This window comes from Cupressus sempervirens, chromosome 10 (genome assembly GCF_028749045.1).
Source record: "Cupressus sempervirens isolate cs-2001-9-10 chromosome 10, ASM2874904v1, whole genome shotgun sequence".
Classification (NCBI taxonomy): domain Eukaryota; kingdom Viridiplantae; phylum Streptophyta; class Pinopsida; order Cupressales; family Cupressaceae; genus Cupressus; species Cupressus sempervirens.
The window spans coordinates 360,689,632-360,715,052 of NC_143127.1; the positions used below are offsets into that span (position 1 = coordinate 360,689,632).

The 25,421-nt window shown below is 38.3% G+C and overlaps 1 protein-coding gene across 5 annotated transcripts in view; it reads right to left on the reverse strand.

Moving 5' to 3' along the window:
• LOC149534136 (Putative thiol-disulfide oxidoreductase DCC) overlaps positions 1-25,044 on the reverse strand; it is a 291,905-nt gene extending 266,861 nt beyond the window's left edge. For 2 of the 5 annotated variants that reach the window (XM_089805393.1, XM_089805392.1), the window contains exon 1: positions 24,642-25,026. In XM_089805393.1, coding sequence (XP_089661519.1) covers positions 24,642-25,011 — 370 coding nt within the window. In that variant the 5' untranslated portion in view covers positions 25,012-25,026. Of the gene's footprint in view, positions 1-24,641 lie in introns of all 5 variants that reach the window. The other 3 variants (XM_089805389.1, XM_089805390.1, XM_089805391.1) reach the window with 3 other exon arrangements.
• Between the last annotated feature and the right edge of the window lie 377 nt (positions 25,045-25,421).

Sequence of the window (25,421 nt, forward strand, 5' to 3'; positions counted from 1 at the left end):
CGGGAAAAATACTACCAACACAACTTCAACATTATTCATAATTTTATGTGGAAAGGAAATACAATTAACATAAAATGAATTCCACCATTAATTCAATAAAGAAACCTGATTTTCTCCATAGATTAATTCCTTGTGCTTGCCGGCTAATAAGGAAACCTAGAATATAAGACCAAGGCAGCTCTTCAACATAACGTCACCATGATTATCCACAATCACAAGCTAGAGACACTATCAGATAGTCTGGGGTAATGCGGAATGCTCCCAAAGAAAATTGTGGCCAGCTAAGAAATGGCATCCAGCTACAAATAAATCACAAGCTGCAAATTCAGAAAGTTGTTTGCATACAATTTCGCCTAGCACAAATAAAACTCCATCAAATAAATTAAACCCAAAGCCTTGACGTCAAGCTGATGGAAATCTTAGACGCAAACCCCTAGTAATGAAACGACAGTCACCAATTCCTCAAAATGTATAACAAATCGATTGCCAATATGCAGCCAATACAATCGATTTCCTTCATAATATTGATCTCCATAGCCACTGTGACTACAGTTGGAGGAGAATTATGATAATTGTTTACTTTAGCACAATTACCATTAATTAATCTCGGAATTTCTTCAAAAACCCTCAGGCAATGAAAGAGCAAGAAAATATATAATATTCAAAAATTGTTCTCCTTAGCTACAGAAGATACAGGAGGAGAATGTTGGCCAATTGTATGCTTCAGCACAATTGCCAAGAACTTCTCAGACTTAACCCTTATACATCAACAAAGGCATACAATTCAGAAATCAAGAAAAAGCCACAAAGGCACAAAAAGCAAATATAATTTCAAGCGTGCTTTTCCCAATGAAATGAGCTCTTATTTATAAGCTTTCGTTGGCCAAAGTTTCTCTAAAACTCCACTTCAGAAATTGTGGAAGTTTCCCCAAAAAAACTCAACACTAGAAATTTTCCAACTTGTTTTTTAAGAAATATCTCTTAAAGTCATTATAGTAATATAAAGATTATAATAATGCAAATCAATGATTAATAACTAAATAAGAACTCATGCAATTTATTATTTTATTAACTGTAGGTGACGACCAACTGTTGAAGCCACCCACTGCATTGCCAAAAATAGCAACTGCCAAAAATAGACTTACTAAAAATAGTAAATCCACAACTAAGACCCCCAAAACACCTTGTCAGCTCACGAGGGTCGCTATGATGAGCTAACTCCATCAACTGTGTAGACTTGCCAAGATCGGGGACATTACATTCACTATCGTACGGACAAGGCAATTTCTAGTTGATTCACCGCATTAGGGAACTTTATACCTTCTTTACCAGAAATCTTGGGCCAACAGGCATAGGAACATTACAGAACTCTCCAATGTCTTGAAGCTATAGCATACCCAACACTATGGATAACACACTCAAGTTTACTACATAGAAATCAGCCTATAGCTTGTAGTCATCAAATGAATGAGTAAGATTACATACACGTCTAGTGCAAGCAAGGGAATAACCATCTTCCACTCTAACACATAATCCAACAAAGTCCTCCATCTAAAAACTACACCTACTAACAAATCCCTTCTAAATGAAGTTGTGTAACCCTAATCTCACGCATGGCAACAATCATTGACCATCCACTAATCCCCTTATCCTAAAAGCATATGCATGTAGTATAGCGGTAGATAATGCCAACAGGAATAGTTTTGCATCAGATTTGTACTCTGGAGAGATTCCCTAAGCCTCATAAACATTAGAAATGGTTGGCTGGGCTGAAATGGCTGGCTGGATAGAAATTATCTTTCACTCTTTGTGGCAATGTATCCTACTCATCATGCATGGCCAAAACGTCGTCAACAAATGTTACACCTCCATCTTCCTCTACACTCCCTACCTCAAATTCATTGCTAAAGAATGCAGGATATGTAGGCGTGTCATAGGTGCATGAAGGAACTCTTCTCACCCTAGAGGTCCCAACTGCACTGCCATCCTCTTCCTAACTTGATTTTACCCTCTAGGCAAAGAAATATGTTGTATGGTTGTGGTGAGTTGCTAGAAAACAGTGGTCACAAGTTGCTTCCCTATTGCAAGACCCCTTAATATTTCCATTGCTTCCCTATCCTTATTATTTTTCCCATTCCTCAATGGGAAACCACCTCTCCTATCACCCATTGTGCCTAGTTGTGTTTCGTCAATCCTATAACTGTGTAATAACCGAACTGGCTCACACTACTGTAATGTTGAATAAGATTGTTTTTGTTTTGAAATGTCTTGCAATCTTGTGTTTTTTTCAGAATATATGAATGTTTTGGTGTATATCAACTACTGAAATATGCAAATAAATAATTCACAACTAATAATGCCAAATATCAAATTCTAAACAATCTTCCAATTAATACTTGCAAATTTATTGCTTCACAAATTGAAAATTACAATTGAATATAAGGGGAACCTGAAATGTTTGATATAATTCCAATTTGCAACAGACTAAACCAGTCCACTTTGAGCTTTAAATGACACCAATCATAACCTATATAGGAAAGGCCCACATCCTTCAAAAGTCACAAGCAATGCAGCCCTTTAAATGCCCAGATAATGGCATTAAAACCAGACCCCCGATCAGTTTCTAGATGCCCAGATTTGTGATTGCAGCAGCTTGGGAAAACTCTAATAATGACATCTAAAAGCTATAGCCGCATGGGAATAGACATGACACAAATGCTATCCAACGTTGCCCAATATATATCACGAGCAATTAAAAAACCCAATGCCAATACGCAGCAAAAAATGGCGCTAGAAAATAGAGATGTGAAATGCCCACAACGTGCCTCTATATAGCAGATGCAATTATCAAATAATACCTCCAATTTCCTTCACAAATTAGGCCAGCTAAAACCCTCTCCTTAGAAACAATAACAACAATCAAGAGGAATGACAAATTGTATACCTCAGCACAATTTGCCAACCCATCTCGGAACAATTCTTAGAATTGAATCTACAATACTTCAGTTGTAGATCCCAAACCCTTATACTTCAGCAAGGGCACAAAAATCAGAACTTTGGGTCACAAAGACAACAAAGAAAGATAAGACAATCAAATAATTGGATGTTTTTCTCATCAAATGTCCTCATATTTATTATCTCCAAATGGCACCAGTTTCCCAAAAGAATTCCACTTAAGAAGCTTCCTCTACACAACATTAAAATAGAATAAAGTGCCAGTAATATAATTTATTAATTGCGTTTGGATCCAAAAAATGACCTTTTCCACCATAACTTAATATTCTGACATGCAAGGCCACTATTTCTTGTTCCCATGGTTTAAAACTTCTCGTCCTGGTTCCAACAAGCTATGATATTGAGGTGACTAACAAACAACACCAACAAAAATAGCAACCTCAGGGCATTTAGATGAATAACAATAATAATTCACCCGTCTTGCAAAAATGACTAAAGAAGCATCAAAATCAAAATCTGACAATACCAAAGTGATCCTGATGGTGAAAGACGATGAATGAACCTAACGGGGTGACTTACTATAAAAAGATGCTCCCTCCAAAGAATTTGGAGCCCAAACTGAAAGCCTGAAATAAAAACTGAGAGCATCACCCAACTCCTCTAACTCAACTAAGCTCATTAGAACCAACAAATTGACTTACTATAAATAGTAAGTCCCTCAAATGGAGCCAAAACACACCATAAGCTGCTGAAAAGCCCATAACCCCACAACTGAGACCCTCAAATCCCACTGTCAACTCACGAGGGTTTGCAATGGTAGACACTACAAACTGACCAACCTATTGTTTTATTCTTCCCTTGTGTGTGTAATACCTGTTAAGCTCAAACCTTTGTGGCTACCCAAAAACTCTAACCCTACAAGATAGTGGGAAACCACTCTAATACATTGTGTTGAGCCTTGATGGCTCAATCTCTAACCACTCTAGAATTTAATAGTTTTTTATTTGTTTGCAAGTTTTGTATTCTTTTGTGTTTGGGGTTTTATGTTTTTCATGAATTTTTGAAAATATTGAGCAATAAACATAATCAAATATGAATACTTGCAATTCACCAATAGAACAACTTATTTATGATAATAACAATGTATAACATTTACAATTAAAAATATAGAAATGAAAATTGCAGCTAACGTAGAACCGTGGAGTCCAAACCCTGTCTTATTAATTGGCCATAAAACCTTCAAATTCATACAGCAATTCATCAATCATACTAGACGCCAAATTCAAGAAGATAAAAGGCGCCTGAACGGATTGACAAGAAATGTAAATGGCTATGCTTTTTACCCATGAGGGCCTGGTATCATGTATAGTTGGCTTGAAATATGCAATCAAACTTGTTAACAAAGTTGTGACTTTCCACAACTAGCCACCCTTACAAGTTCTTTGCAATTTATTCGTTAATCAAATTTCAACAACTCCATAAACTATGAATTCAAGCCTAATTAAGGCCCATGTGTGTAGCCATCATTGAATGCAGAATTCCAATGGGTCTTTCACCATTTAGCTAGGAGTGCTTAAACACTGAAGAATTGACACCCTCCAATGTTGATGTTGTGCTGAAAGCCTTGTCTCATACACCCAATTCCCAAGATTTGCACAAAACAAATTGAAAGCCCATATGTATAATGAAATCAATTTCTCCTCGTGGATTTTTATATTTCCTCAATAAGGTTCGACCATAAAACTTCTCAAGCAAGTCGCTTTGATGACTTATAAAATTGCAATAAATTAGCTTTATAATGTTAATTTATAGGCACCTTGGTTAAGGCACCCGAACTAATTTAATAAATCAATAAACTTTAATGATGTCTCATGGCCCCCATATACTTCATAATAGATTATTAATAAAGTTCATTTTATTAATAAATTAATAGCATGAATTTGTGTTATCAACTTTAAAACATTGAGTCAACTAAGAATCATGATAGTCAAGTGCATATGCCATGTCACTAGGTGCCTTGCCAAAAAAAAACTCTACATATATGGCTTACTATAAATAGTAAGTCCCAAAATAATTTCTGAAGCCAAAGATGTCAAATCTCAACACTCTGTAAAGAGCCTTGTTGGTTCTCTCTCAATCTTTTTTTGAGGAATTTGTCTTTTTTTTGTATTTTAAAAGTTTTTTAGTTTTTTTGAGTTTTGCAATATATAATTATTTGGTTATTTCAGAATATATAAATAACAATGCTTAAATGTGCAAGGAAAATGTTCACGCTTCAATGCCAACTTTATTCGCTAAAAGAAACTTGCGAATATTTACAATTGCAATTGTAATATGCAATTGTCTAATTAATTCAAAGTGCCTAGAAAGTGGAAATGCTTGACGTTTGATCCATGGTGGCAGATTAAACAAACTTGGTCCCTTATTAATGAGTTGCAGACCATATATGCCCAACATTGTCCAAGAAAATCTGATCATAGCCCTTGTAATGTAAACACTGCTCCAAGCATCTTGATCACAACTGAAGATAATTCAACGCTGCCCCTGTACTGTTGATTGCAGAACCTGAAAATTCCCTTGATAGTCATCCCTTACTATGAGTAGGAGTAGATAGTCCTTATTCCAAAGCACATGAATTCTCTTAATAACCTTGATCAAATCACAGCAACTACTCAACAATTGGACATTTCATTGACAATGAAAACCAATTCCAAGTGTTGAGAGTTGAAGAAATTCACAACTCCATCAACTGTAGACCAAACCCTTGAATACTTCACCACTTCAAGCAAACACAAAATGCATAATTAGATGGTTCGATGCTTGCAAGGAAATGCATTTATAACATTTTTAATGCCAAAGGCTTCATCTTTACACTCGACACCAAGAGTCTTCATGAATACACATTTTACTAAAGAGCTTTCTTCATCACACCATTCAATTAGAACGATAAAATCAAACTTATTTATTTAATTAAGTTAATAAATAACCTCCATTGAGCACCTTATTATCAAAGCTCAATGAATTATTGAAATAGCATGGACTTAAGGTGTCACCACTACATTGTCAAAAATAGAAATCCACTCTCCTAATTTACTATAAATAGTTAGTAAAACAAACAGAGACCTCAAATCAAGTGTCAACTCACGAGGGTTGCAATGATGATGTAACATGCTAAAAATTTATACTAATAATGAATTGGAAATATCTTTAAAAAATTCAATTATTTTCAATGTAACATGAACGATAGTTATAACTACTATGCATGGATATTGTTTTCCTTTCCATTTATACAAAAACAAGTAAATGATTAACTGAATTAATTTCCTTAATCTACATAAAGAAAAGCTAACCAATTCGCCTAACTATAAAACTTAACAAAAAATGCAAAACATAATATAAAGTAAGGTACTCCAAATTCAAATGATTGCATAAAGACTTTGACCTTGAGTTGTATAAGCCTTGGCTACCGAAGGAGAGGAGAAGCATTGTCATTGGGCTTAACCTACCAACCACGGACCCTTAAGTACCCCCACACAATCTATACTGAGAAAAGCCCTCCCTACCCTAGGAATTAGGCTTGGGGCACCATTGTCCAACCATTGAGCATCCTGGTGTTAGACCGTCCGCTAAATAGCCAACTAGGCTTAGGATACCTTCCATACACCTATCTGCCAAGTGTTAGCACCCTAACCTCTAGTAATTACAGCAACAAACATGTCACTAACCTACCTTGGCCAAGAAATTTGTGAGGGCACTATGTACCCGATCACCCAACACTCGACTTGACCACAAGACTACACTAAGGACTATCGTGAGCTAACAAAGGTTTTTAGACAAATCATATTACTTGCTTGATTTATCAATAATTCTTTTCTTTTTATCATGGACTAACCATAGTTCAATAATTTCTATTTCACACACCTTCATCGCCACCATGCTAGTCTTCCTAGATGATTCATCAAGTGGATGTATGAACAATTGTAATCGCAACCAATGTATTTGTTGAACTAGCCTTGGCATTATACAAGAATTTTGAATGTTCAAGCATTTATATGCACAGCCAATACATCTGCCATTATGGCGTTGGTGTTACAAAAAGATATCTAATTGTTTAAGCATCCATATGCATAGCCAATACATCTGGCATTCTGGCGTTGGTAATGTACAGATAGTTTTTAAACATCTAAGCAGTTATATTTGCAGGCATTACATCTGCCATTCTGGCTCTATCATTATACAATGGAATTGAATTTAGAACATATACCAATCCTGAATCACAAGGTGAAGTACTCTTATCTTACGGAGTATATTTCAAATACCCTTGTATAAGTCCAACTCCCATTAATTATGATCCTAAAAGAGATTTTCTTAGATGAGAAATGCTACAATTCAAGTACATTCGTACAGTGTGTGCACAAAAGATTGAACATTGATTCATTTCATGTTCGATACAATTAGCATTATATGACCTTTCCAAATGGCTTCTACTGAGCCTCGTGATTCATTTGAACATATATACACAAGCAAAATAAAGATGATAACATGACCTAATTGATGATCGTTCTTGCACAGTATGAACAACTCTTGAAAAAGGCTCGGAATGCCCAACTTCGAAGGCTATAGAAGCAATGATTGGCTACTGTCGCTCTAGGTATGCACCATAATATGGAATTATGATTGAAGAAACGCTTGTAGAAGGGTGTATAAAGATCGTGGGGATATTTGTGAAGTAGAAAAGAGGGCGAGAGAAGGTAATAACTCTATTCACAGTGGTAGGCTTTGCTAGAGATGAGAATATTGTATATCCTCAATGAGCTTTCACACAAAAGACTTGGCCTTCCTGACTGCATGCTCAGTTACAAGCAAGATTGCAAAGGTGGCAAGAGTTACAAGATACAAGGCCATCGATTCCATGTGGCAATAAAACAAATATTACTGTGGCCACCTAAACAAAATAATATAAGGCCAATGGAAAACATTATATAATATAGCTGCTCAAGATGAAAAATAAACTATTGCTAAGGGAAAATATTAAAATATTAACCCATGCTTTTTAGCTTAGCATTAAAACATCATACTCCACCTAATTATACGTGTATGTATGTACATACGTGTATATATAGATGCGTGCTATTTTAACCGTATTTAACGTATACATCTTATATTAAGTGGACGCACACATAGATCTAATTCATGCATGCTACATATGTGTGTGTGTGTGTGCGCGCGCGCAAGCATATGTAGATAATATGATATTATTGTACTAAGGCATGGAAATATCACAAGAAGCTCTGAGATCATCAAAATCATAGGGTAACATATTTTAATTAAATGTTCAGTGTTCTTGAATTATGCACATTTATTGACCGGGTAGCTCATTGTGGTCCTTAGTATACTCTTGCTTGTCTAGTTGTTTACCCCTCAGCCTTGGTGGTTAAATTTTGTACCTATCGACTCTTAGGTGAGGTGGTGTCCCTTGCCCAATTCCTTTCTTGGCAATGCTTCCCCCCTTCAGCATGCTCCTGCAAGAAGAAATTCTCCATAATCATATCACATTCCTCAAATAATTATAATTTTCTATAACAAGTTATTGATTATGAAACGTCATAATGGCTAACTGCCATTTCACTTCTCATGAATGACTAATAATCTTTCCAATATTTCTAAATAACAATATAATAACATCATAACTAATAACTAACATGTCATCTTCACATGAACTCCTAATGATTAATCATCTTACCATTTCACATTATTATAACTAATTTTAACAGTCAATTGACTTCACATGAAAGCTCAATGGCTATATAAGCAATTTAAGATTTGGCAAAACTTGGGATGTAACAGATGAATTGACATACCCATGCTATTGGAAGCAACTACATTAGGAACATCACAGTCCTCCCTCCCCATATTTCTTGCCCTTAAGAAACTGCAATCCTAGGTGTTAAAGTATATCCTCCGACTCCTAAGTAGCATCCTCATATGGTAGACCCTACCACTTCGCCATAAATTCTCTAATGACCCACCTGTACAGAGGCCTCTCCTTGGTATACAATATCACCTCAGAGATCAACTCTAACTTCCCCTCATCATCCAGTGGGGGTGAAGTAGATGGGATAACATGCCTAACTAGCACCTTCTTAAGAATAGATACAAGAAATACATTATGCACTATGTTGTCCGCTAGAAAATCAAGCTCACGACTACCTCAACCCACATGTCTAACAACACAGAAGGGACCATTTTAGCAAGGCTTGAGCTTCTCGACTCTCCTCTTCCTGATAGATGACTGCCTTTAAGGCTGCAAAATTAGATATACCATATCACCCACCAAGAAAGAGCAAGCAATCCTCCATTGATCAACATACAACTTCTACTAATTTTGAGCCTTTTGAATCTTCTCTTTCAAAGCCCTCATAACGTCCTAACTATCCTACAGTAAATATCCTACATTGGGCACCCTACTATCACTAAATCCATGAAACTCGAAGGATCATACTCATACAAGGCTTTGAAATGGGACATCTGAATAGACATATGGTGAGTGGAATTATAACAATACTTGTACGAATATATCCACTTCACCTAGGCTCGATGTTGTACTAACACATAGTTTTGCAGATAGCCCTCCACTCATTAACAATCTCAATCTGGCCATCAGTTTGAGGGTAGTAACTAATGCTCGGAGTCAACTTTGTCCCACACAACATGAACAACTCATGCTAGAAGTGACTCATAAATCAGCTATCTCACTCACAAACAATGCTCCAAGATAAACCATACAACCTGAAAACCTCCTAAGAAAACAACAAGATACCTGTCGCTGAAAATGTAGTGGTGATAGAAAGAAGTGCCCATATTTGATGAGGTGATCCATGACTACAAATATGCAATCTTTGCCTTGGGCTTTCAGCAAGCCCACAATGAAATCCATAGATAAGCATTCTCATTTCCTCTCAGGAAAGGGAAGTGGTTGTAATAAACCAACTAGATAGTATGCTATTGTTTGTTCTATTTAAAACAAAGCACTCTCTAACATGTTATACATCTGACTTCAAACCCTTCTATGTGAATCTCTCTCATATCTGTCTGTAGGTCTAAAGAACCTGGGATGTCCAGCAAATGGGGAATCGTGAAAGACCCACAGCACAATCTACTCGATACTCAATCCCTGAGACCAATAAAATGCTTCCCTTGTAAATGATCGACTAATTTACAAAAGTACACCTACTATTTTGTATAGTACCATGAACAATACCAAATGCCCACTAATCCTTGGCATACTCAACAACGATCAAGTATTTCCAATCCTCACATATTTCAATGATAACACATAAATGGGGTCTTCATAAAAGTGCATCAACAACTACATTCCGAGTGCCCTTCCTATATGAAATATCAAAATCATAGGATTGAAGTTTGTTGACCCACTTATTTAGTCTCCCATTGAGATCCTGGTGGCAAAGGAAATACTTCAAGCTATTATGGTCAATTTTGATGCAAAACGTACTGCCAACTAGATATTGTTTGAACTTGGCCAAAGCATGCATAATGGCCAACATCTCCTTGTCATAAACACAAAAAGCTATCACAAGACCCCTGAGCTTCCTGCTCTCAAATACAATAGGATGGTGATCCTAGGAAAGAACAATACCACTGCCCTAACGTGAACCATCACAATGGAATTGAAAAGGCCTCAAAAAATATAGCAATGCAAGTATTGAGCAAGATGTCATAATTTCTTGGATTTTTCAAAGCACTCCTGTACCTGAGAGGTCCACTCAAAAGCATCCTTACAAGTCAAATCAATATGGGAAATTGTCTAACATGAGAAACCTGCCACAAATCTACAATAGAATGCACACAAAACAATAAACCCTCTAAGATGTGTCAACTCCTCTAGAGTAGGCCAGTCAAGTATAACACGGACCTTATCAGGATCCACGCAAACTCCCTCCCAAAATAAACTATGTTACCCAAGGCACATTTGGACTCCTTGGCATACGAGGAAGCCCTATCCAAAATATCTAGCATTGTATCCAAGTGAACCACATGATCATCCCACGTCTTGTTGTCCACAAGAGTGCCATCAAAGAAGACCAGAACAAATCCCCTCAGCTAATTGTGGAAGACTTTGTTCGTGGTAGACTAGGATGTCGCAAGGGCATTACTCAAACCAAAAGGCATGACTAGAAACTAAAAGTGACCATAGCAACATCTTAATGTTGTCTTCTCCACATCCTGCTCCTGAACTCTGATCTAGTGATAATTGGACCTCAAATCAATCTTGGAGAAGTAGCATGCCCCATGTAATTCATCAATCAGCTCATCAATGTGTGGGATGGGATATCAATTCTAAATAGTTCTCTTATTCAACATTTAGTAATCAATGTACATCCTGAGTGTAACATCCTTTTTCTTTACCAAAAAACTGATGAAGCAAAAGTGGACTTACTCAGCATAATATGACCAATAGCGAGCAGCTCCTGAATAGTCTTCTCTATCTCATCTTTCAAGTGCTTAGGGTGTTGGTAAGGGGTAATCATAATGTGCTTAGTGCCCTCCTCTAACTCAATGAGGTGCTCTATGCCTCTATCAAGTGGCCTGCTAGGTGGTAGATCGCTAAACACTTTAGACTGTTTAGTTCTAAGCTACTGAAATATCAGGATGATAAGCTAGTTTATCTATCTCATCAAGCATACATAACATCTTACACTCTTCTTCTCAATCAACCGCATCATGATCAAAGAGACATTGCATACATCTAAATGAAATTAGCTTCAAGTAGTTGTCCCTAATAGCCTTAAGGATATGAGTGTTAGCATCCATCACAAACCTCATTTCCATCTTCTTTAGGCTGAGATAAATATTCTCTATAGTGTGTAAATAGCTCATCCCAAAACAACATTAGCACCTCCCATGTCAACAACATAAAAATATGCCTTAAACTCATAATTATTTAGCTTCATAGGAAGCTCAGTAATCATCTTGCTACCCTTAAGAGTGTAACCATCAGCTACCTCAACTGCCCTCAAACTCCTCCAAATGAATGCCCCTCCTAGATACCAATTGTGAATCAACGAAATTATGAGTGACACCTATGTCTAGTAAACCAATAACTCTCTACCTTGCCAAGAGACCATGTAATCTGAATGATCCTTCCTTTCTCATGCTAGAAAGGTACACTAACTTAAGGTTGGAATCATCAACAACATCTTCACTATTAATAGCTCCCTCATGAGTCTCTAGTTCATTTTCAATTGGCTGATCAAAAAAATCAGAACTTTGTTCATCGTCATAAAACCACTTCAACACCTTGGTTTTACCCTTAGGCTTCAAAGGGCAATCATGCTTTTCATCATAAGGACCCATGCAATAAAAACAGAGCCTTTTCCTCCTTTGATCATTAAGTGTTTCTTGATCTAAAGGGGCTGCCATAGGTCTCTTAGAATTAGAATTCTCAACATTCTTAGGGGCTGCCTTGCTGTCATAGAAAGAAGTAGATGGTTTAGAAGCAAACTTGCTTTATGGAGTATGCACTTCCAAATTCCTTGCCTTTTTCATGGCTTCATGTAAGGTAGGTGGATCAAGGCACTTTGAGTGCTCAACTAATGCCTCAATAAAAAGCATCACACGCCTCCTCTCTTAAATGTCATACACCATCATTGATAAGTGTTGAAACTCGCTGATAAATTTCTCAAGACCTTCAGTCTATCTAAGTTGTACCAACTCACGGAAATAGGACCCAGGGTCCTTCCTGTCAAATCTCTCTACCAATCTATCCACAAACTCTTGGTAGGATATAATATAATCGTGATGTAATGAAACAAACCGTAGTACCACTAGTCATGGGCTATAGCATCCAAATGCAGCACAACAAATCGTATAATGGCTTCCTCGATCATAGGATGTAAAGAGAGATATGTATCAAGCTTGTGGACCTAAGCTCTTGATGTATCCTTCCCATTTCCATTGAAGCGAGTTAAAGTCATCTTGTTGGTTGCCTATTTCAAAACATTTTGTCTCGACCTTTGTCTCACATCAAGTCCAGGCCTACCTCTATAGTGCTCTCTCTTATGTGTCAAAAATCTATGAAAGATCAGGTTATGTTTAACTACCTGTGAAAGGATCCCTCTGTAAAATGGGTTACCACATCATCAGCAAATGGTACAGCTTCAGTCTCAGTACTCACCACATCCGACTCAAGCCTTAGGAAAGTAGGTAGTTGTGACCTATCATGTGTACCTGTAGGGTCTACCTGTCATCTACTCTAGACTTGTGAGAATCAACTGATACAATCGTCGTATGCCTGTCTCTATTGCAACCTTTAGGTAGAGCAATGTGCTGCAAAGTGTCAGAGTTGTTGCAGAATATCAACAACCTGATTATAGCCGTGTGCAAGGTCACTGGGCATATCCCTAGCATCTCCATCAATATCATTACATGTATTAGCATCTGTGTCATTACCTAAACCACTAGCATCTCTATCACCCAGAGTCCAAAACTGAATCTATTGTTCACCCTCACTTGGTGGTGAAGTCCTACCCCTACGAGTGTAATGTACTCCTGGTATAAATCTTTGTGCCTTAAATGAACCCAATTTCCTTATAGGTTGGTAGGAGACCGCTCTGATACCACTGTAAAGAGAACCTTGTTGGCTCTCTCTCAATCTTTGCTGAAGACTTTGTCTTTTTTTTGTTTTTTGGAAATTTTGTAACTTTTTTTGAGTTTTACAATACATGATTTTTTGGTTTTTTCAGAATATATAAATAATAATGCTTGAAAATGCAAGGAAAGTGATCATACTTCAATGCCAATTTTATTTGCTAAAAGAAACTTGCAATTATTTACAATTGTAATTGCAATATGCAAATACCTAATAATTTAAAGAACATGGCAAATGGAAATGCTCAACATTGGATCCTTGGTGGCAGATGAAACAAACTTGGTCCATTATTAATGACTTGCAGACCATACACACATAATGCTGTCCCAAAAAACCTAATTGCAGCCCTTGTAATGTAAACACTGCTCCAAGTATCTTGATCATAGCTGAATATAATTCAACGCTGCTCCTGTACTACTGATCACAAACCCTCAAAACATCTTCCAAAGGTTTCAAATGTAGTATATAATAGCAGATATATGGCCGCCCTTGATAGCCATCCCTTGTCAGTATGACTAGCAGAAGATAATGCTTATTCCTAAGCACGTGAATTCTCTTAAAAACCCCGATTGAATAGCAGAAAACACTCATAACAATGGCATAGTTCATTGGCAATGAAAACCAATTCAAAGTGTTGAGAGTTGAAGAAATTCACAATCCCATCAACCTTAGCCCAAACCCTTGAATAATTTACGACTTCAAGCAAACACAAAACGCATAATCAGATGGTTCAATTCTTGCAAGGCAATGCATTTCTAATATTTGTAATGCTAAAGGCTTCCTCTTCACACTCAATGCCAAGAGTCTACATGAATAGTTGAATACACTTTTCACTAAAGAACCTTCTTCATCACTCTATTCAATTAGAACAATAAACTTAAAAAGTTATTTAATTAAGTTAAACTTAATAAATAACCTCAATTGTGTACCTTATTATCAAAGCTCAATGAAATAATGAAATAGCATGGACACAAGGCATCACCACTCCACTAGCAAAAATAGAAACCCAGTATACTTACTATAAATAGTAATTCGAACAAACAGAGACCCTCAAATCCAAGTGTCATCTCACGAGGGTATGGACGCAAGGCGTCACCACTCCACTACCAAAAATAGAAACCCAGTATACTTACTATAAATAGTAATTCGAACAAACAGAGACCCTCAAATCCAAGTGTCATCTCACAAGGGTCGCGATGATGAACTGACATAACCATGCTCCTAGAACCAACTAAATTGGGTACATCACACACTACAACATAACCTATTAAGGTGCCCTTCTATAACCAAACAAGGAGCAATCTTGAACGCTCCTATCCACCAGAATGGGAACTGACCCATTAAACTGCCAACTAGGACCCTCTAACCATCAAACTTAGTTTATGAAGGCCAATAGTAGGCTAAACTAAACCTCCAACCCAAGGGAGGTCATATATTTTACTTGTTTTGGGCTCCTACACTAAGCTCAACTTTGAAACTTCACTAAGCATTAGATACCTCTTGTGCAACGCCCAGATTTTCATCTCATTTTCATGCCTTTATTTCAACATTCAAATCAGAATACTCATCACTTGATTGAATTTTGCATAAGGGGTGTTTGAAATTTGGATATTTTCATGGTAATCAAGTGGAGTCTAGAAACAACGCTAGGTCTTGCACTTGGACTTACAACTTGGGACGACTTGCATCTCAACAATACTTAAAATTCCTATCTTATCAATCTAATCCATGCTAATGCTTCTTTGGTTTTCCTTGAATTGAGTTTTGAGACACTCTTGCAATCATATTTTGTGGTGGAAACCTTTCAATCGTCAATTGATCTTGGTTCTTCATACTATTACCCCTAGATTTTAAACTTGCATTGGTTGAATTGTGATGATTGTGCAGGTTCATGTGCCATTTGTATTTTTTATTGATAGTAGTTATTGTCATTGTTACCATCTCATCATTGCTCAAGTAGAGTATTTTGGAGTACTCATGCAGATTGTTGTATAATTAATCTAGATAATCATCTTTTTTCAAAGGAGATTCTTTGTTTACCACATAGGTTAATTAAGAAATGCACATAGATAATGAAACATGAACAGTAGAATTCCTTAGATTATTCGCATATGCCAAAACATTACATTATGATTGATAAGATAAGATTGAACAATAGATCATTTACAATGATCCCAGACGGGATATAAATACTATCCGCCGAACCTTCCCGAAAGAGTCCGTCGGCCACAAACATTATGTCCGCTACAAACTATTTACCCGTCGGCTACAAAATACAGAAACACCAATGGCAATCTAGTCAGCTGACACCATCCCCCCCAAAAAGAAAAGTCGTCTCCTAACGACTAACAAAATATCTAAGACAAATTAACAAACAAAATACATTAACAGAGTGACTACAACAAGAAAAATCTGCTTCTATCACATCACTTCCACATTCATCTCGTTACATCTGTAGCCTCTGCTAACACAATACTGTCTCCTCAAGCTGACCTTGATAGCCACCCCTGCTGCTTTCTCTGCTTCCAACACTGGGTCCACTGAGCTAAGTGTCGCTGTACTACCTTCTGGATGACCCACTCCTCCCGAGCTCTCTATGCATCCACCAAGACAGCCTCTCGGCCAACACCTACTCCTAGTGCCTCTGGAACATAGACACTCCATGCTTGCTACAGCTTCAAGTCTTCTCAACTGGTCAGACTCCCACGACTGATATCCGCAATGACTGAGGGTCCAGGGGGCAATGCCCCCGCCGGGGTCGAGGGGCAGCGCCCCCACGAGGTCCTGGGGGCCCCTCGCTGCCAAGACCAAATTAGCGCTCTGAAACCCACACAAAAATGCACGGAACAGACTATTTCTGACATTTTCTGCCGATTCCACACTCTTTCTGGCAACCACTGATGCTTCCCCTTCCCTTTGGCATCATCCGTTACTCATTTCGAACAATTTAAATTTATCGTTTTTTTTTTTTTTTTTTTTTTTTTTTTTAATTATTTAAGCTCCACTTCTGACTGCTTCCATCTGTCTTCTCATGCGGCTTCCAAGCTTACACACACCTCTTTCCTCCTATACTCCAATCCTCCAACGCCTCCAACTGAAATTTTCGAGTCCTCCTCACACCTAGCACTTCGAATCTCAATTGAACAATCAAACAAACTCAGTTCAACAATCCGCCGCCTGCAACCTGAACAATCTGGCACATAACAACATGACTTCAAATCTTCACAAAGTCACCACCAATTTCTCTCACAGCCATCATTTTCAACAATCCACAGCTTGGAGTACAACAATAACAGCGCAAATCTTCCAAAAGCCACCAAAATTTCTCTTACCTGACTAAAATAAGTTCTTTCTTTCCACCTGGCACGCAAAATCTTTCCCCTGACGAAGACGCCTCCCAGGCATTAGAAACGGTTGATGCTGATGGAGTTTACTCCGAGGCCAAATATATCTGCGGGCACAACATCATGCGAAACAGAGATGCCTCTGACTCTTTGCAGACATGGACTGTAACAGCAGGCTAAAAACGGGCGTCTCGCCAGTTACATCAAGCAACGGATTTCCAACTTCAATGCATTTGGTTTTAACCATTCTTGCCTCAAACATTAGAATCTGGTGGTCTTTCCTGAAATTGGAGGACTGTCTTCTTTGGTGCGGGACCACCAACAGCAGCCAGGAATCGTGATGTCCAACAGCATTTGATGCGAGGAAACCCTTATCTGCCTGCGGAAGATTGTTCGTCGTTGCAACAGATGAACTGAAACTTACCACGGCAGATAAAACTAGAGGTTTGAGACAAGCCCATGGGGAAAAAGCTTAGGTGGGTTGCCTTCCGCGGAGAGTCTGTCGGCGGAGAGTTGGTCGCGGAGCAATCTCCCACAGAGATGTGCCCACGGGCCATCTCCCGCGGAGAGTTACCTGCAGAACAATCTCTCGCGGACATGTGCCCGCAGGGCATCTATCGCAGAGACTTGCCCGCAGCCTACTCAAATTTTATTTTTATTTTTATTTTTAATAAAAAAAATTTTTTACAAACTTTTTTTTTTTTTTTAAATTCAAAAAAATGAACAGCACCTCAATTTTGCCTCCAAGCGTCATCATTTTGAAACGACGACGACGAAGGAATCATCTGATCACTCTACGACGGTGACAACGACGGCATCTTCCTGGCACGGTAGGATCCGTTGACTGCGTGAGGTACCTCTTGCCCGTCCAACGTCCCCAACTTTATCACTCGATTGTCGCCGACCTCCTGGATCTGATATGGTCCAACCCATCTTGCCTTAAACCTTTACTGTTTGCTTTCATTCCGATCATCGTACTTGAGTACCAACTGCCCCGGCTGAAACCTATTGAGTTTGTCATGCCATGCCTTATGCCTGTTCTGTGTCACCTCCGTCGCCCACTGTGCCTGCGGTCATCGCCCATCTAGATTATTTTGTTTCTGTTGGCACCCTTCAACTAATTTTATGGTGCGATGCTTTCTTTTCTTCTTGTGTGGTCCGTTCACCGTGTACTGGACGATGGAATTTTTTTTTTTCTAGGTTTGTATTGTATGTCTTTCCCTTCTTCAGCCGTAACCTCCTTTGCGTCATCGGCTTCTCTGTATTCCTTCGGACACTCATTTTCCTCTTTTTCCTCACCTTCGTCGACCCTTAGCATATTACAACTCGAAAAGAGTTTGTAGTCTTCTATTTGCCAATGGTAAAAGCCATTCACCGAGTCTAGGTCGTCGTCATTCGATCCTCCTTCTAGTGTCAATACTCTTTCGTCCGGTTCCATTCTCCTCTTTCCTTCATCGTCATTTCCTTCGTCGTCACTATCGCCTTCACCTTCTAAGTCTGACGATGCTGCCTCCTCACCTACCATTTGTGTGTGCAAGTCAATTATGAATCTTTTGCCTCCGCGCACCATTGATAGGGTATTTCGTTTCCAATCATGTTTTACTTTTGCTTGCACCAACCAAGTCCGTCCTAGAATAGCATCATATCCTTTTCTTTTCAATGGAATGACCACGAAGTCCAATAAAAATGGTTGTGTTCCAATAGTTACCGGTTGCACCCTTAAGGTTCCCAACGGTTTGATCTCGTGCTGGTCCACCGTGAGCAACTGGAATGTAGGTGGCCACAGCATCGGCTTTTCGAACTTCTTCCAAGTATCCTCCGGCAAGACATTCACACCGGACCCTCCGTCAACAATTGTGTCTGTCAAAACATTTTCCAAGATCCCCATCTCGATGACCACCGGATATCTTCCCATCGTGAGCACCAGAAGCATTGGGTCGGTTGCCGTCGTTGGAGTACTGTCCCTCCTGTGTCCTCTGTTGCTTTCGAAAATGGTGTATGATTCAGAATGGTCGTCCATAACTGGGGCATTGTGAGAAAGAGGTCACTTATCTTGACCGGTATCTCCGTTTGTAAGATTTGTCGTACAATGTTTTGTTCTGCAAAGTTTCTTGCCAAGGTGTCGGTGATGTTCTTCAACTGAGATGTCCCTGCCGCAATGCCTTTCCAATCTCTACCCGTGCTTCCCCAAATTTCCTCTTTTCTTCCACCAAGTCCGGGTACTCTTTTGCTTGCCTCCACGTAATTGCCAGAACCTCTTCTTCATCCGTCTGGACGGTGATCAGATTCACTCCAGACTTCGAGCACTTAGCATCTTCATGATCGGCAGGTCCACACCATCTGCCTAATAATTTTGGTGTGTTTGCCATTGTACAATCCCGCGCAAAATGACCCCACAAATTACATTCTCGGCATTGAACAATCGACCGTCCGTTTGCATCATACTAGGTTCGACTTCGGCTCCCATTATTATTGTTCTTGTTCGCATTGTTGTTATTTTGCCCTCTATTATTATTCATGTACCCTCCGGATGTAGCACCTACGCTATTCCTATTTCCGCTACTGCCCGACGGGGAAGCCTCCTATGTAAGAACCTACGGAGATCCTCTTGTCTTCATGTTAAAGGGGCACTCTTTTGTCGAATGGCCCATGATCTGACAAATGTCACAAAATTGGTTCTTTGGACACAATCCTTTAGTGTGACCATCGGTCTTACACTCTGTGCACCACAGCTCATTGCCTTTTGGCTCCTTCTGCATGTTTTTAAATTCCATCATGCAGATCATGTCCTTCTGTAAGGCACGGACCTTCTTGCTACTACCTTCATCATCGCTGCTATCTTCTCCGACAAGCTCATCGTCATCAGAATCAGATGAGCTAGTGTTCTTCTTCTTCTTTGTTTTCTACTCACTTTCGAGGTCCAATGCTCTGTTATAAGCTTCTATGTATGACGGCAGCGGCACATTTTTCATTTTCTTTCGCAACCTTGAGCATAGACCTTCCACGAACCATCTTTTCTGAAGTCCGTCTGCTGGCTTACTTTCCATTTTATTGATCAAATCTTTTAATTTCCTAGCGTAAACGCGGACGGTTTCGTTCTTCCCCTGCTTAGTATTGAAGATCTCTGCTACAATTTCATTATCATCCCACAACAATTTTAATTCTGCCAGAAACTCCTTTTTAATGTTATCCCAACTGTTTAGCTTTTGTGGATCTATATCAATAAACCAATCAATTGCTACGCCTCGTAGGGTGGCCGGGAATTGCCTCATCCAATCGTCTTCATCAGTTATCCCATTTGCCTTCCAGATCGTTTCACATGTTTTGCAATGTCGAATGGGATCGGCCGTACCATCGCCATTGAACTTCGACAGTTTCTCTTTCGGTCTCGCCATCACGATTGGTTTCTGTAAACAGACATTGCTCGGTCCTGCAATACTGGCGTTGTTTAATCCCACACCAGCAGACTAGTCTCCCACACCGGCAGACTGGTCTTCCACATCGGCGGACTACACTCCCACACCAGCGATCTGTACTCCCACACCGGCGGACTGCATTCCCACATCGACGGTCTGCACTCCCACACCGGCGGACTGCACTCCCACACCGGCAGACTCAACAGTTGCGAACCTTGGTGAAGAAGGGTGTTCCGAAGTTGTCCCTTGCGGAAGTATATCCCAAACGAAGAGTTCACTCCACGCTCTTGCTCCGTCAGCACTCCGAGCCGTGCAAGTCGATACTCTTCCGTCTGGATTCTCTTCCCTCAGCGAACACAAATTCAAATACTCCTCCCGTGCTTCTTCCACCAATTCCACCCGCTGCCGAGTTTCCTCCAACAGGTCTTCTGTGCTTCAGTTTCCGTTGGCAATCTTCTGAAATCTTCATCGGCGTTCGGCTTGCTATGCCAAAATTAAATTCTCCTGTGCAGTACAGATTCCATCTTTTCCCTTGGGCTTATTTCGATCCTTGTTAAGTTGATTGGGCATTAATCTTCATTCCTCCCACCTTCCAGGTTCATAAGGCAACGGCGCCAAATGTTTACCGCATAGGTTAATTAAGAAATGCACACAAATAATGAAACACGAACAGCAGAATTCCTTAGATTATTCGAATATGCCAGAACATTACATTATGCTTGATAAGATAAGATTGAACGATAGACCATTTACAATGATCCCAAACGGGATATAAATACTATCCGCCGAACCTTTCCGAAGGAGTCCGTCAACCACAAACATTATGTCCACTACAAACTATTTACCTGTCGGCTACAGAATACAAAAACACCGACGGCAATCTAGTCGGCTGACATTCTTCAATAGTAACACTATATCAATCATCCTTTGATAGTTCTCTGCAACTTCTTGCACTTCAGTGATGTTCTTTATGTTCCTCTTGTTTTAGGGAATTGTTTTCAAGACAAAATTAATCCTGCATTTTCTCTCTTTTGAAGAGGAATTTTCTCCCAAAGAGTTTTTGCCCTTTTCCCCATTTGTCAAGGATTGCATTGCATTGTATATGGGTACCTCATCAAGCCTTTGTAACTCATCTTTTGCATCATTTGCATAAAAATTCCATCTCCTTAACCTACACTTGGGAGGAGGGGGGTGGGGAGTTCTTAGTGTTAATGAGGTAATTTTCTATCTAGTTATTAGTGGAAAACCATGTGACACTCTAGAAGTGACTTATAATGGGGCCATGTTCACCTCATTTACTTTTAGTTCTAGGTATTTAAAATTTGCATCACACATTTAACATTTGTTTATCTTAGTCATCTCATGTCATTAGATTAAGACATAAGTCATGTTCTTATATAAGCAAGGTACTTCTAGCATTGAAATACATTGCATCTATATCATATTGTATTCTTGATTTGGTGGAATGACATATTCTTTGTTGCTTCATTCTTGTTATGTGAAGGCTATTTGGGTTGCAGTTTGAGGATCTTGGATGTTTATTTCAACAAGATCTATCCACCAAGTACCTTTCTTAGAGACCTGTGATGGTGGGGTTTGTACCTCTTGTAGCTCAATTTGTCTCCACAAGATGCTGGCAACTCCTTGCACTCAAGCTAAAACGGCTGATAATAGCATTCAGCACCCTCTAGATAGCTTAAATATTATTCCTAAACTTGAAATATTATGGTAATATGACTTCATTGGGATTTGAGGTATGTCCAGACTCCAAACCTTAGTATGCCCCCAACAAAGGGTTTCCTACTTGGAAGGCTAAAATTCATGTAGCACAAAAAATATCATTCCTATCCTCTTTAGCCCAGCAACCTAAGTCCTATATATATGCCTTTTTGAAGACGCACTTCAAACCACCGTAGGACTATTAGGTTTAATTTTATTTATTTATTTATTTACTTTTGTTTTAAAATAAGTTTTCCCAACTAGGCCCCAAATTTAGAATTTGTTTTTGATTTTATTTAACATTTATATAGTATTTTTTTAATTTAAATACATATTCAATTATTGGTGTTGAAGAACACCTTAACTAAATGCTGATTAACCTAACTAAGGAGGAAACATAACAACTTTCCTTGCCACGGCTTGGATGGTTATATATATATCCATGTGCTCTGTTAAAAATTACAAATAATATTAGAATAACTTTTCAATTTAGTCACTACACGTGGCCACATTGAAGAGAATATAAACTTAATACCTAGGCTTAGGTCTGCTCAATCTCCAAACACTATGTGCACCTATGAGTCCTAGACAAATCCAGTTGTAGCCTAGATAGGAGGGTTTACATTTTCAAGACCAATCCGTTGCAGGATTTCTGTCCTTAAGGTGAAGATGAACAGTTTCTCTCTTCTCTAAGCTAAGGTATTGTAAAAATGAGAATGCCAACAATTCCCTTCTCCTTTCCAGTTCCTTCTATAAAATTTTAACCCAAAATCATAAAATAATATTCAATTTCCTACCAAGTGACATATTTAATTAAAAATTTATATTTTGAAATTTTGAAAAGTCCTTTTTCCATTTAACAAATCATTTTATTATAAAATAATTAATTAAATAGAAGTTCACCAAACTTAGACAACCTAATTTAATTAATTAGTTATTATCTTTTCACTCCAAATTAGCTTAGGGAATAAAGACAGGCTAAGAATCCCTAAATGGCGCTTACAGTTACACCCATGAAGGGGACATTACAGCATTGATATCCTATCTTTCAAACAGCAAACAATTTGAATCCAAATTTCACCTCACTCATTTGCACGCCTAGAACACTACTGTACACAAATGTATCCATGAAATTTGAAATTCTGTATTTCCATTCTCAAGGTTTGCTTAATTAGCTTTGATACATACCTTGTCCCTTGTGCATCCACACTGTGGAAAGTAACTACTTTACTTAACAAGGCAAGTATGCATTCAAAAAGAACAACAGAAAAATACAGACAACAATACAGTAGGAGTTATAAGCCTGAAAAATACTCATACCTGCATTAGCGTATCTCACTAGCTGTATTCACACACTCCCACAGATACTGAGAGCTGATCACATGGGCACTTTGGCAGGATTTGACTGCCATTGATAAAGTTAGATTTTACCTTCCGAAAGCAAGTCCCCAAAGGTTCCAACACCACCACCCAGCCAGTACAAGTCTCGAGATTTTAAAAAAGTGGGGAAAAATACGAAGTGCGAGAACAGAACCAAGGCCAAATAGAAAAGCTCCACTGCCTAAGGACAGGACCGCAGCCTTTCCGATACAACCATGCTCGAGAGGAGGGGATTGTACAGAATGGCGAAATGAATTATAGAAGCAGTAAGTATAGAAAAAGAGATCCTGATGCATATCACTGATTCCATTCCTTGATCAAGCCCAGTTAGAAACAATGCCGTACACAAATAATCTCAGCCATCAATAAATTACGCTTCCTTAAACCTCTTCTTCATATTTCTACAAGCAACCTATTCTTCTTTCTGATGTAAAACATACTTATTGTTTATACTAGGCTAAGAAACCCACTTAGTTAAAATAGATTAAGTAATCTAAATTTTACTTTTGTACAAAGTTATGAAAAAATGTTCTGCAATACTGAGGTCCCATACAATTGGCTCCTATATTTTCTCTCAGGCTGCATATTACAGTTTATTTGACATCACCCTATGATTTCGGACGAAAAAACTATAGAAGAATCTAGTACTAGATAACACTCAAAAAAGATGGAATGAGAATATATAATTTTCAGTCCGAAGTTTTTAAAAAGCAATAGGAAGTGACCAATAATTTTAGCTCCCTCTTCATCTGTCTATCTATTCAAAAGACACATAGAACCAAGATGGACTAACAAGAAAAGTAGTAACCCTCGTAGAACCAAGCAGTAACGTATTGGCGTGATGATAATGAGGAACATCACTGAGAACTAGATGCAATTAGACTATTCGTAACATCCTTAACATTTAATAAAAGCATAGCCCACACCATGATGCAGGCAACCCGAAAATCTCCCCACAGATATATCAGTCGAAAAGAAAAACACAAGCGAACTTCGAATTTTCATTTACATCTATCCTTGTTTCCAGCGTTAAAAATTTTCTAAACGAATTGACGACAATAGAAACGTCTACTGTGCTATAAAAGCTAAACGAATAAAGAATGAGATAGACAACAATTCCCCATCCAACCTAAATAAATAAATTGAATAATTCTTTACCTGGAGAGGACGAGATGACGGCACATTCAAAGGAATTAGAGAAAAGCCTGGACGGCTTTCTGTGTGTGAGGCGTTTGATCCCAATTGCAGTGGAAATCGTGCTAAATCGAGCACATCTTATTGACGAAAAAGAAGCCATTGATGTGCTGTACAAATAACCAATTCCAACCCTCTCTGAGAGTGCAAGAAGTTGATCGATAGATAAATAAATATCTCGTAATTTGATTGTTGGCGTGTGACCTCTACCTCCTCTAGTCTGAGTAAATAAGAGCGGCTTTAAGCGGGCTTTTCTAATGTTAATAACAGAAAATTTGCCCGTTGGAATCAAAAGTGCGTATAAAACATTGTGTTCTTTTGGTGGAGCCTTCATGCGTAAATGGAGAAATTATGAAAATGACAAAGCCTAAACAACTAGTTTACCAAACTAATTGTGCTTTTAGCCATCTTGAAACTGATTTTTACTGTCAGATTCTTATATGCTTATGTTTCTTAATCATGTATTGGGATTCATGGTTCTATTGGTTTGGATATAATTTGATTAATGATCTTATAGAATTTTTAAGTTTAGATATCTTTTATTTTATTTTAAAGATTGTTTACGAGTAATTTTAAAATATTTTCAATTCTTAAAATATCATTTCAATTTGAGTTTAAAAAAGTAGAGATAATAAAATTAAAGTTTTGAATCGTATAATTAAAAATGTTAATTTATATTTATTTTTCATAGTATTTAAAGTGTTTTTAGATCAAATTTAAAGGAAAGAATATACCATTGAATTT